The sequence below is a fragment of the Anabas testudineus genome, chromosome 23 (assembly GCF_900324465.2).
Source record: "Anabas testudineus chromosome 23, fAnaTes1.2, whole genome shotgun sequence".
In the NCBI taxonomy this organism is placed as follows: domain Eukaryota; kingdom Metazoa; phylum Chordata; class Actinopteri; order Anabantiformes; family Anabantidae; genus Anabas; species Anabas testudineus.
Genome location: NC_046631.1, coordinates 104606 through 116892, shown reverse-complemented (window position 1 = coordinate 116892; position 12287 = coordinate 104606). Strand labels below are relative to the sequence as shown.

General features: G+C 38.3%; 1 protein-coding gene across 1 annotated transcript in view; it reads left to right on the top strand.

Moving 5' to 3' along the window:
* Positions 1-220: 220 nt before the first annotated feature.
* large1 (LARGE xylosyl- and glucuronyltransferase 1) overlaps positions 221-12287 on the top strand; it is a 75948-nt gene continuing 63881 nt past the window's right edge. The window contains exons 1-2 of the mRNA XM_026363538.1: positions 221-766; positions 11259-11445. Of these exons, the coding sequence (XP_026219323.1) occupies positions 11340-11445 (106 nt within the window). The 5' untranslated portion in view covers positions 221-766; positions 11259-11339. The remainder of the gene's footprint in view (positions 767-11258; positions 11446-12287) is intronic.

The following is a 12287-nucleotide window of genomic DNA, read 5'->3' as shown; positions in this document are numbered from 1 at the left end:
GCTAAGTAGGGGAACACATGGAACCAGTAGAGACCCACAGCTAAATTTTAGCCCGGGTCAAACTGTGTGTTAATCCTGCCCTGTTTACACTGCTGAATCCATCAGTCCCGTGGTCCAGTTCTGACTCCGCTCCGTTCAGATCCATTCCTTTTTCCCGTACACCCCCTCTCTGAATGCAGCGCCGTGATTGGCCGCTGGATGCTTGGCAGGAAGAAAGAGCTGCTGTGTTGAGGCCGAGAACTCAGACATAACCAGGACGTGGACGATACTGGATACCCAAACACCTTGGAAGGGATATATTCTCCTCTATGCGCTCACAGAACATTTTTAACTTGCTGGGCGTCAGCGGGGAGCCGGAGTGTGCGTGCTCCTGTTGACGAGGCCGTCACGATACCGATGGTGTCTCGCTGCCTGCTGGTCTCAGCACTAATCCAGAGCCGCTGCTATTAATGAGGCTGAGGGGAGGCAGGAGCTGCGGTGTGGCGACGCAGCCACAAAGCTGTCTGAGATGTAAGTGTTAACCCAGCCGGAGGAAACAACGATAGCCGGGGCTAACGGATGAGGCTGGCGAGCCGAATAAACATCCCGATTAAGGTCTAAGTGCATGGAACAAGTCAGCGGTGGACCTCCTTTTCATTTTGCGCAAGAGTGTTTGGACTAACCTGGCGACACAATTATCTGTTTGACACTGCACAGTGGGCTGTTTGTGTGGATTAATTTGACTAAGACACAGTAAAAACTGCTGTTTGAAACCTCTCCGTATCAGGTGAGTGGGATCTGCAGTTTTTCATGTCGGACTAGCACAACGACCTTAGCTCACCAGCCCGATGCTGGCTGCTTTAAACCGCTTGCCCCCGCGATATTTTCGGCACGACTTGAGTGGCTTTCATTTGTTATCATAACCTTAAAAAGTCCTTGTACCTAAATTTTCATTAATTGGTCAATAGATATACATATATGTGTGTATATCTATTTCACTACAGACGTAGCAGGTTAGACTCTTGGATTCAGACACTTTTAATTCCACATAAAGAGCTCTAAATAACGACTCAGCCCTCCACCAACTTTGACAGCGGGCGCGTTCACACTGCGAACGTGTGGGGACACCGCGAGCAACGTCTCTCGTGCTTTTCTCCAACTATGCTAATGCGTGCGCCTTTTTAGTTCCTGCGCGTGCGGCTTGTGAGCACGAGGATCAACAGTTGTGTACACACACACACACACACTAACAATGCTGTGGACCGACGACTTTGAAAACACACATTTATTTTTTTTTATTACAACACTTTACTATATAAGTACTATAAGTAAATATATCGTATACTAGCCTACTCTATTTACTTCATATACGATGTATGATAACTTTAAACATTGGGGGTGTTACACACATGATGGAAATATAGCTTGTGTTCATATAACTAGCTAGTTACTGTGGTAAGTTCAGTTTTTTTATTTCTCCTGTTCACCACATTAGTGGTTTTTGTCTACACCAAGCTTGAAATGCCTGATAATGAATCATTATTATTATTATCAGCTAAGTTTAGTAAGAATTAACTTTTTCTTTTTTTTTTTATTAATAAGACTTCTTTTTACACCTGTTCATTGAGAAGCATTAGCAACTGAACATGAGCCATGACTGCTGTTTTCAGCTTTGTGATGTTGGTGATTGTTGCACTTGATGATAAAGAAGCAGTTCTTCTCACAGCTTCTACCATCCAGAGTTGCCAGTTGTTGTGTGACAAGAAGCATGCGTGCAACTGTAGTGCAAATACAGACCTGTTGGAGGGCAAACAGGGTGTGTGAATTGGTACAAACTACAGCACAGGTCAGCAACTAATGGTAACTTCATCAGTGAATACTCATTATTTTGTTCATTATTCTCTAAATGGTAAACATAATAACACATACAGACCCCCAACATTTTGTTGATTTTGTTGGTTGTGATGTTAATTTGTTTAATTGATAAATTATTTGGTCTATTAAAATGGTTAACAATCCCATCACAGATTTCCCCAGAGCAGACTGCAATGCCTTTAGACTGCTTGTTTTTCCTCCCACCCAAGCATATTGAGTTTAAAGTAAGGTATAAAAAAATAAACATTATGTGAGAAATTGGAAATACAGGAATTAAATGAATAATTTTCCATGACTTGACTAATTAATTTATCTACTAACCTTCTCAAACCATTTTCTGTAGTCTGTTTGTAGTCTTGGATTATCTTTGTTTTATACTCGTGCAACACTACATGCCTTGACATATAATTACTACAGAATTTCTTACAGAGCAATTTTCATTAGATGTATCACCATAACCTTAACAGGCTACAGTACTTGGGTTACATACAGTAAATAAAACATGTTGGACCAAAACGACACACACACAACAGAGGTCACACAACATCAGTCATTTGGAAGAGGTTTTGATTTCTGAAGATAGATAAAAAAGTGATATCCATTTCAAAATATGCAGGTGACAACAGAACAGTTACCACTCCACGTGCTGAGACCAAGGCCCAAGCTGTAAACAAGCATCTTGTGGTAACATTAATTAGGACTCGCTCATTGGAAATTTCTTAATATGGTACATATGAAGATACGGTGGTTATGATTCAGTAGGCTATATTGCAATACTGCAGACAAGATGATGTACTGCAGAGCTGATGGGGTGGGTTAGGATGAGTATCCTCCTGGGGACCTTCCATTGGAGGCTTTCCAGACACATCCAAAATGAAGGAGACCCAAACTGCAATCTACTGAAATTATTTTTGGGCTGAAGTGATGATGATTCCAGAGAGGATGAAAGAGCACATTGAATGTAGGCCCTCAAATCAACAGCTGAAAACATTTTTGTATCTGTAAAACAGAAACAGTCAGCTGAACTTAATCAACATATCTTGTAAGTGCAATAACATGCCTCAGTGCTTTAGTTAAATTCTTTACACAAAATTTTTATGATTTTATTTGAAATACAATATGTTGCAGAGTAGTATTGGCTTTCATAGTAATTTCAAAATCCATTACACATTTAAATGAAAACCTGAAAGTGAAAATACAACAGAGGCTGCAGAGGGACTTTGTACAATTGATAATTTTTTTATACATGTTCCATTGTCTGCCTGACTTTACCTCAGAAATGCACTGTAGCTTTGTCCCTGCTATGTCACTTTAAATGCTAATTTGTTAGTGTTGAGAAGTTCTGACTGATTAGCACATTTATTTCTCTTCAGATACAAAACACAACTTTAAAAATGATCTTCTCTTACAATAACCTCTAGACAGTCAAAACAATGTTTCAGTCTGTCCCTGGATGTATAGTGTATCAGTATTATGTCTGTTTGTCTTCATTAAAGAGTGTAGAGTCAGCCTCTCAGGGGAATGTATGGTGGAACAGCAAACAAGCCTGTTCCTCTGCTGCTTCATTAATTTCCCAATTCAGGCCTGGCAGCATTAAACAGCCACATTTCAGGTAATGTACTCATTACAATGTAATCACTGGAGATATTCTGGAAGTTAATGGGCCTCCACTGGAGACAAGCTTAAGCTTTGACACTACAGCTTTCTGAGTGATGTAGCTGATAGTAGAACTTGACCTCTCCAGATAGTTGTGTGGAAAATTGGGGCGTCACACAGTTCACTGCTAGACATGTTAAATGTAGTCACTATTAGACTTTTTAATACATAGTTTGCATATTCACAACAAATCTGTCTTTTTGCAGTGTGATATTTTATACATGTACAGTACATTGGTATGCACTTGTATCTTTATTAAACTATAGAGGAAAAAAAGACCAGACACACTTTATACTGTATACTGATCTAGTGCTCCTGTGTTGAAGAAAAGATGATAAACAAGTCATTAATTCAAGTTAATTGGAACTGTGTGATGGCATGCCTCTCACTAGATTTACTGCACCTAACAGATTCTTATCAAGATAGTCATTTCATTTAAAAGGACTGAGAGGGACCAGAAAGACAAAATATAACTATGTTTTATTACTGCATCTGCATTTTGATTATGTGAATGCTTAGCTGAGCTGATCAAGATTCTGGACAGCACTGAATAAATATAACTTCAGTTTATCAAAATCCTTTCACATACACTTTTACACTGATGTTATTACTGTCTGCACTAGATTTGTTCATATCCAAATTCAGAACTGTACCATATGATGTGCTACAATTTACACTGACAGTTAATTTTCATTTTTGCTGTCAACTGACTGACTGCTGTGAATTTGAAGGAATGCATTTGAAAGACGGTTCATATGACAGGACAGAGGTGCTGAAAAACAAACAAACCAAGTGTACATTCTAGTACAGAATTTTGGTTTTAAAAAAAAAAAAATATATATCCCATTGTTTTAACATCAAAATTTATTACTGAAGGAACTTTCGCCTTATGATCCTATTTATCACCAAAGTTAAAACCTATGCAGAATAAGCTCTACTTAGGAAAAGTGGCATTTATTCTGCCACTTTGGGCACAGGAGCGCACGATCGTAAGGTGCAGCCTTTTTACTTTGACTGATTCTGCAGCACAAATCTTCATCTAACTCACAACAATACAAAAACGTTGACACAAACAAAATCGTCTGTATCTCAACTTGGGAGCCTGACACCCTTCTCATTCACTGCAATTCAATTTGAAACACTTCAAACCACAACAAGGCAAGAGCTCTGTGCCAAATATGCCATTTGAAACTTGCCTGCCACAATGGCACATCTAGCATAATGCAGCAGTATTTGAGAAAAAAGGTCCATAGAACATCTGGATATTTGCAGAATAACAAAACCAAAGCTTCTAAACCCGAAAGGTGGTACTCGAGACAGCCAGATAGTATATCTAACTCCATAGCGCCAGTTTTGGCAAAGGTAAATGGTCTGCACTTATATAGGGCTTTTCTACCTAGCTGGTACTCAAAGCACTTTACACTGCCTCTCATTCACCCATTCACACACCAATGTCAGAGCTGCTATGCAGCTGACCTGACTCACCGGGGGGGGGGCAACTTGGGGTTCAGTATTTTGCCCAAGCCATGTGACGTGGCAGCCAGGAATCGAACCACCAATCCTGTGATTGAAAGTCAACTGCTCTACTTATTGAGTCACAGCCACCCCAAGGGTGATGTGGGGCAACGCAGATGTTGGTCTAAGTTGCACCTACTTTGGTGGTGTCGGCTCAGAGTGTCACAGCCCTGATAGTAAAGGCAGACCAAAGTAGGAAAAGAGACAATATAGTCGGAATTAAAAAGTTTAACATGGTTTTTTGTTGTTTGAGAATGACACCAGGATTGATCTGTGTAAACAATTATGTCAGTGCTCCTGAGATCTTCTCTAGCTTGCATGGGAAAGGAACTGATGACACATTACTGTTTTTAGTATTGTGCCCTACTTTATTCCATGAACTAAAGTACATGTTTTAGGTACATTGGGAATACAAGGACAATAAGAATACAGACTATGACCCAGTGATGATTTTAATTTGGTTATTGAAGTTGTTTCCACAAAATATCAACCTAATTAATTAGGATGGCCTGAAGAAATGTCTTTGTTACAGGTCTGCCATCATGATGATCATGATTCACGTGCAGTCAATGTCTGAAATGATTGTGATTGCAAAGTGTTCATTATGTAAGATAACTTGATTGAGAATTGCCCTGTCACAATGGCAATCTTTTCTGATTCCAGGATGCTTTATCACAACATCTGTTATTTCCTTGTAGGTTTGTCCCTTTCTTTTCAAATGGTAAATGGTCTGCACTTATACTGCACTCAACTTTGGTTTAAGTTCATTTAGGTTAACAAAGAGATGCAGAAAAACACAATTATTGCAGGAATAAGGGTTGTCATTCATCACCTTCATGGTCTCAGTTAAAAGAGTGACGGTGTTACCTGTAACCCACTCACATGATCGGATTTGTATTTTCTGCCTCCTTTTCCTCTTCTGTTCTTTCTTTCCCTCATCTTTGTGCTTTGTGGCAAAGTGATAGATAGATGACACCCTCCCCACTGACATACAGCAAATGAAAAACAGGATGTAAAAAAGACAATCGAAACAGTTAATTGGGATGAATCGTGGAGGAAATGTGAACATTTATGATGACATCAGGAACAGCTTCAAAGTAGCTCTTTTCAGCACAGTTAAGCTGGTTTATATGAAAAGCAGCATGTGCCCGTATTTACATTGTACCTTGCTTTTTTAGATTTGTGTGTCTTTATGTTCTTATAAAGCCTCAGTGACATATGTATTGTTGAGCCTCATTTGCATAGCAGTGCACACATCCCGCCCCACTGTAACAGAATCCCAATGGGTCTGCAGCTTAGGTAACATAATGAAATGGAAAGCAACTCCTTCTGCCCATAAATGAAATTTTCTCTGCTCTGTGGGTAGGGCAGAAGCCATTCAGTCTGCAGTACACTCTGTACTCCTGTCAAGATAATGTGGATTATTTTGACCTCTTGCCACTCTTGATTATCATGTTCAGAAAGAGGGAGAGGGAGATATTCCCCTCTGTCGGCCTTCACAGAAAAGCAGCAGATCTTCATCTTCGTACTTCTGCTCTGTGCAGTTGTTCATGCTCACTGTTTGTTTTAATCACTTAACTGTTCTGTTCAGCTTTGAAAGCTTTCATAAAGTTGGGACTTTTTTCCTTCTTAGTTGTTCGAGTTTTTGTTTTTACTAGAACAACAGAATATGTTAAACATGTGAAATATGTTTTGACTTGAAGTGATCTTTGTTGGTTGAACACTCCTGGGGAGGGTAATACAGGTGTTAAATGTTCTTTAAGCCTGACAGTGAACTCGTTGAGTCCTAACTATTTGGAAGTTCAATTGTAACCTTTTTTTCAACTTGGTAAATGTTAACAGCTTCTAAAAGTCTTAAAAATTTATTTTGTTTACACCTAGACACAAATTTTCCTTCTGGACTCGCATTAGGATTGGATCATTTTCTGAAAATCTCATCTTGTTTCAGGTCATATTTATTTAGATGATTTTGATTTTCAAGTACCTAAAAAAAGCAAGGTACAATGTAAATATGTATGTCCAAGGCTGGACAAATAAAACACACCACTAAAGGGAAAGGGAAAAATCTGTATTTTGTGCATTTAAATGTATAGCGTGCAGTGGTGACACCCCAGCACACTATTGGGGGGGGGAAAAAAAATGGTAAATTTGACTGGACCAGGACCAATTACAAATGTATTTGTGTGTAGGCTTGTTAGTCCATCACAATTCTTTGTTTAAGATGTTTTTATTTGGAGACCAATTTTTAATTTGTGTCAGAACATTTATATTTCTAACTTTTAAAAATCTACCATATTTGAAAATTTCCCTGTGATCTACTTCAGTGCCTTTCTTTAGTGCAAACAATTTAATCAGACTCTCAGCATGTTTCCCTATGGCCTTTTTCAACCAATAAACCACTGCTCTCATAATCATCGCTCATCACTTTTAGTGTCAACACACAGCAATTTACTATTGAGAGACTATTTTCTATTAACTTCTTTTTGAGCCAAGAGGGAAAGCTCCTCATTGATATGTCTAGCAAGGATAAATTTGAATTAAAGCTATGGATATTACACTACATATAGTACTCAAGATTAGGAAAGATTTAATATAATCAGAGATGTTAGTGGACATGTTGATGTCCTTTCGTGAAATGGCCACAATAATCTACTTTAATATATTCCCGACCACATGTCCAACTGTCCCGGACAAGACACTGAACCCTGAACCCTTGGTCTATAAAGAATTTTCCCAAGTGCATTAGTAAAGTATCAATTATCAATATTATTATTGTTACTACATGTACTACATGATTGATTCTCCCTCTATTATCATAAATGTTAATGTGCTGAACATCAGTTTTGGGAAGAATTGCTGCCTTAGTGATGCAAATGAAAGAATTATATTGATCTTGTCTTTATGTTTTTTTTTTGGGTACCTCCTCCAACAGTTCAAATACATTAAGTCAATGTGTAACTCTAAATTGACTGTAGGTGTGCATGTGTGTATCTTTGTCTGTCTCTATATGTCAACCCTGTGATAGACTGGCAACCTTTCCAGGGTCTACCTCCCTCATGGCCAATTACAGCTGGGATTGGCTGCAGCACCCCCACGGCCATTAACAGGAAAAACGTTTAGCAAAATGGATGGAAGGATGTCATGTTCCTTCATTATGAAAAATATTGACTCCAGATAAGTGGATTGGATAAGTGCATTAAACTTAGGTAGTGTTTTAACCCCCATTATGTTCCTCCTTGTGTTGCTGCCTTAATAGAGTTGGTTGTGAAACATCATAACTGCACCATGTCTAATAGGAACATTTCTGTAACAAACTTCTCAAGACCACTGATGAGATTTATAAGGCAGTAGTTTATTTTCTTTTGCACAAGGGAGCATGCACTGCTCAGCACAGCAGCTGATTGAGGCAAAAATTTAAAGAATCTAACACATACAGTTCTTTTTATGGATTTCAGATAGGAGGGATAGGTCAATAGAGAAGAATTGTGAGACATTACAGTTGGTTCTCCTCTCGAGTTGAATTCCATGCCTGAACATCCTGTCTGAATCCCTAAGATAAATCTCACAAGGGCAAAGGCAAGTTTCACAACAGTCACTTTAAGTTATAACTAAGGGCAGTTTTATGAGAGAAACAAATGTAAAAGGTTACTCTCTGTACAATTTTTCTAACAATGTCACATCTTGGTCATAAAGCAGACATCTGATAACAATGGCCAAAAATGTCCCACAGTTTTTGTCTCTCGTGTGAGCTCCTACATCTTCCCTTTTGCAACACAGTGCGTAGTATGTTGCTGCATAACAAGATCTGCTTAGTTAAGACTTAAATGTCTTCAGTGTAGCCATTACTATGTAAATCGCTGTATCCAGTGGAGGGCTAGTATCACATATGGGTCAAAGGCTAAGGAGCCATTGAGATTATTCATAGTCAGTCTATCAACAGAGTGGGTTTTATACTTGAGAGGCGTGCTTAATCTCCTCTAGCCTCATTTAACCTAGTCTTACTGTGAACTCTCCACATTGCTCACAATAAAGGAAAAATGGAGAGTCAGTAAATGCTGACAGAGTGCGTGAATCTGCTCCCTCTACTGCTTTTTACTGTGTGACACTATGATAATTGGCATTTTGCTTGTGTATGTAGCACCCTCCACATTCCTAGCCAGTGGTATTGTCTTCCCTGAGCAGTCTCTGGTACAGATTAGAAGTCAACTGAGGAAGTCAACTGAGGTTAACCAAGTAATTCGACAAATGTGGTTATATCATAATGAGACTTCTATACCCTCTGCACAGCTTTGCACTAGTATCTTACAAATTATTTTGGGTCATCAACTACAGTGGCAAGAAAAACGTTGAACCTTTTGGAATTTCATGGTTTTCTGCATTCATTTGTCAGAAAGTGTGATCTGATCTTCATCCAACTCACAACAATAGAAATACACAGTCTGCTTAAAATAATAGTACACAAACATGATATGTTTTCATGTTTTTATTGAACATAACATGTAAACATTCGTAGTGCAGGGTGGAAAAGTATGTGAACCCCTAGCCTAATTATATTGATATTGGATGTGTTGCTGAAAGCTGTCCTGCCCCTTAAAAACACACACCAGTTTTGGGTTTACTGGTTTTTTAGAAGCACTGCCTGATGTGAACTATGTCTCGCAGAAAAGAGCTCTCAGAAGACCTACGATCAAGAATTGTTGACATGCATGAAGCTGAAAAGGGTTACAAAAGTATCTCCAAAAGCCTTGATGTTGATGTGTCTGTAAAACATGGCAGAGGGAGCATCATGGTTTGGGGCTGCTTTGCTGCCTTATGGCCTGGACGGATTGTTGATATTGATGGAAAAGTAAATTCCAGAGTTTCAGAGAAAACGTAAGACCATCTGTCCGCCAACTGAAGCTCCACAGAGGATGGGTGATGCAACAGGACAATGACCCAAAGCATACAAGTAATTCAACAAAAGAATAGCTTCAACAGAAAAAAAAATACGCCTTCTGGACTGGCCCAGTCAGAGTCCTGACCTCAACCCACACCAGACATTACAAGAATATTGCTACACTGAAACAGTTTTGTGAAGAGGAGTGGTCCAAAATTACTCCAGATCGTTGTGCAGGTCTGATCTGCAACTACAGGAAACGTTTGGTTGAGGTTATTGCTGCCAAAGACGGGTCACCCAGTTATTAAGTCCAATGGTTCACATAGTTTTTCCACCCTGCACTCTGAATGTTTACATGTTATGTTCGATAAAAACATGAAAACATATAATGTTTGTGTACTATTATTTTCAGCAGACTGCGTTTTTGTATTGTTGTGAGTTAGATGAAGATTGGAGCACGTTTTACGACAAATTAATGCAGAAAACCATGAAATTTCAAAGGTTTTTCTTGCCACTGTAACTGCTTGATTTACTGCTTGATTTATGCAACATTCAATAATGTGACATTGTTTTTATATTTGGTCAACAGCTTAAGAAGGCTGAATTGCTGCATACTCGCCATTATCATTCTCTGAGTGTCTTATTTAAATTTTTTCTGAATAATTTAATAAACTTGATAAGCTGGCTCCAGGAAGAATCCCATCAGACTAGATGTCAAATTATAAAAAATGTTGTCAAAATGCCAGTAGTTTTAGAGAATGTTTTTTCCTATTTACATCTTTTTCACCACACTTTAGCTAAGATAATTCTTCAGACCAGAGGCTGGGAAATACAAATGACAAGACTGCAATGGCAAGGAAGAAACCAACCACAAAAAATGAGCCATCATATATCCCCTGTACTGTTATTGTGTCTTTCATTTTTGCCTTTAAAGCAAATAATTATAATAGTTCTAGCTAATTGTTTTTTTCTGTTTACGTCTACTTTTTTTGCCACTTTTGCCTTGTCTAAGTGACTTCATCTTTCTCACCCTGCAAATCCAATGCAAAGCCTACTAATTACACTTTCAGTTATCAATATAAATAGTCTAGTTTAAGCTCTATGGGAGCTTGCACTTATATTGAATGTGAATTGTATCTTTTTTTTAATGTACTTCCTAAGTTGGGTCAGTTAACTGACATGACCAGTTTTAGGCTTTGTCTAGCAGTGAAAACTCTGAAACATATTTACTTTGCGGCTGTAAAAACTTTTTCTAATTCTTCTTTCTATAATAATAATAATAATAATAATATAGGATAGGATATAGAATATTTGCTCTTTATTTAAACTATGTTACCTTCTCTTCCCTCTGTCTTAGTGCCATGAATCGGCCTGGACAACAGCTTCTACCCACATAGAGGTCACTTTGCCTCTCTTTCTATTTGCTTTGGTCCAGAGGATGCTGGGAATGTGTCGTGGGCGCAGGAAGTTTCTGGCGGCCTCCCTCGCCCTGCTCGTCATTCCAGCACTCACCTGGCTTTACCTGTCAGTTGGGAGTTTCCAAGGTAAGTACCATGGTTTTTACTAAATGTAAGTGATATTTTCCCAGTTTGTGGCATTCACAAAAGTTTTGAATCTATTCTGTATCCTCTGTTCTCAAAGCACAGATACTGATATCTACAACAAACTACTGTATAATGATAGTCTAGATTATTCACCCTCAATATTTGTATGGATTAATCATCAAATGCCTCCAAAAGCTAAAAGATAGCTCACTATTAAGTGAGAAAGAGTGAGTCCTTGAACACATGGGATTGTCAGTAAACTAGCTAATGCTTCATGTAGGTGTACCTGTCAACCAGCAACAGTGCGCACATAAAGAAAATGAACAATTGTGGTGATTGTACATGATTATTTCATACATCAGAGTCTCCCACAGTCATTTGTATTTCTTAATAAAAACAAGCAGCTGTATAAACATAACTACAAAACTAATTCAGGCTGTGACATTTTTCTTTTATGCTGTAACTGTAACAATATCTTCTTTAGTCACTGTTGAAGTGCATAGGCACTGAACCTATGAACAGTGCAGCACAGTAGGTTTAAAAATCCTTTTAAAAAAACAAAACAAAAAAAAAAACATTGAAATTCAAACTTAATGTTAGGTCTGCATTAAGTCTGTACTTATCAATTTTGTGGTATGAAAGTCAGCTGATGGTCCATATTCATTGAGTGATGGTAAAAACATTTTTTAACATTAACTTTGATTAAAAGAACACGGCAGTTCAGTGTTTTTTCTTGAAACAAGTGAATCAACCAATCAGTAGGTGTGGTGCTGACAAGTGGGTGTGGTGAAACATAAAACTTTTAAGTTTGCTCAATCCAGAGATGTTCTTTACAGATATAC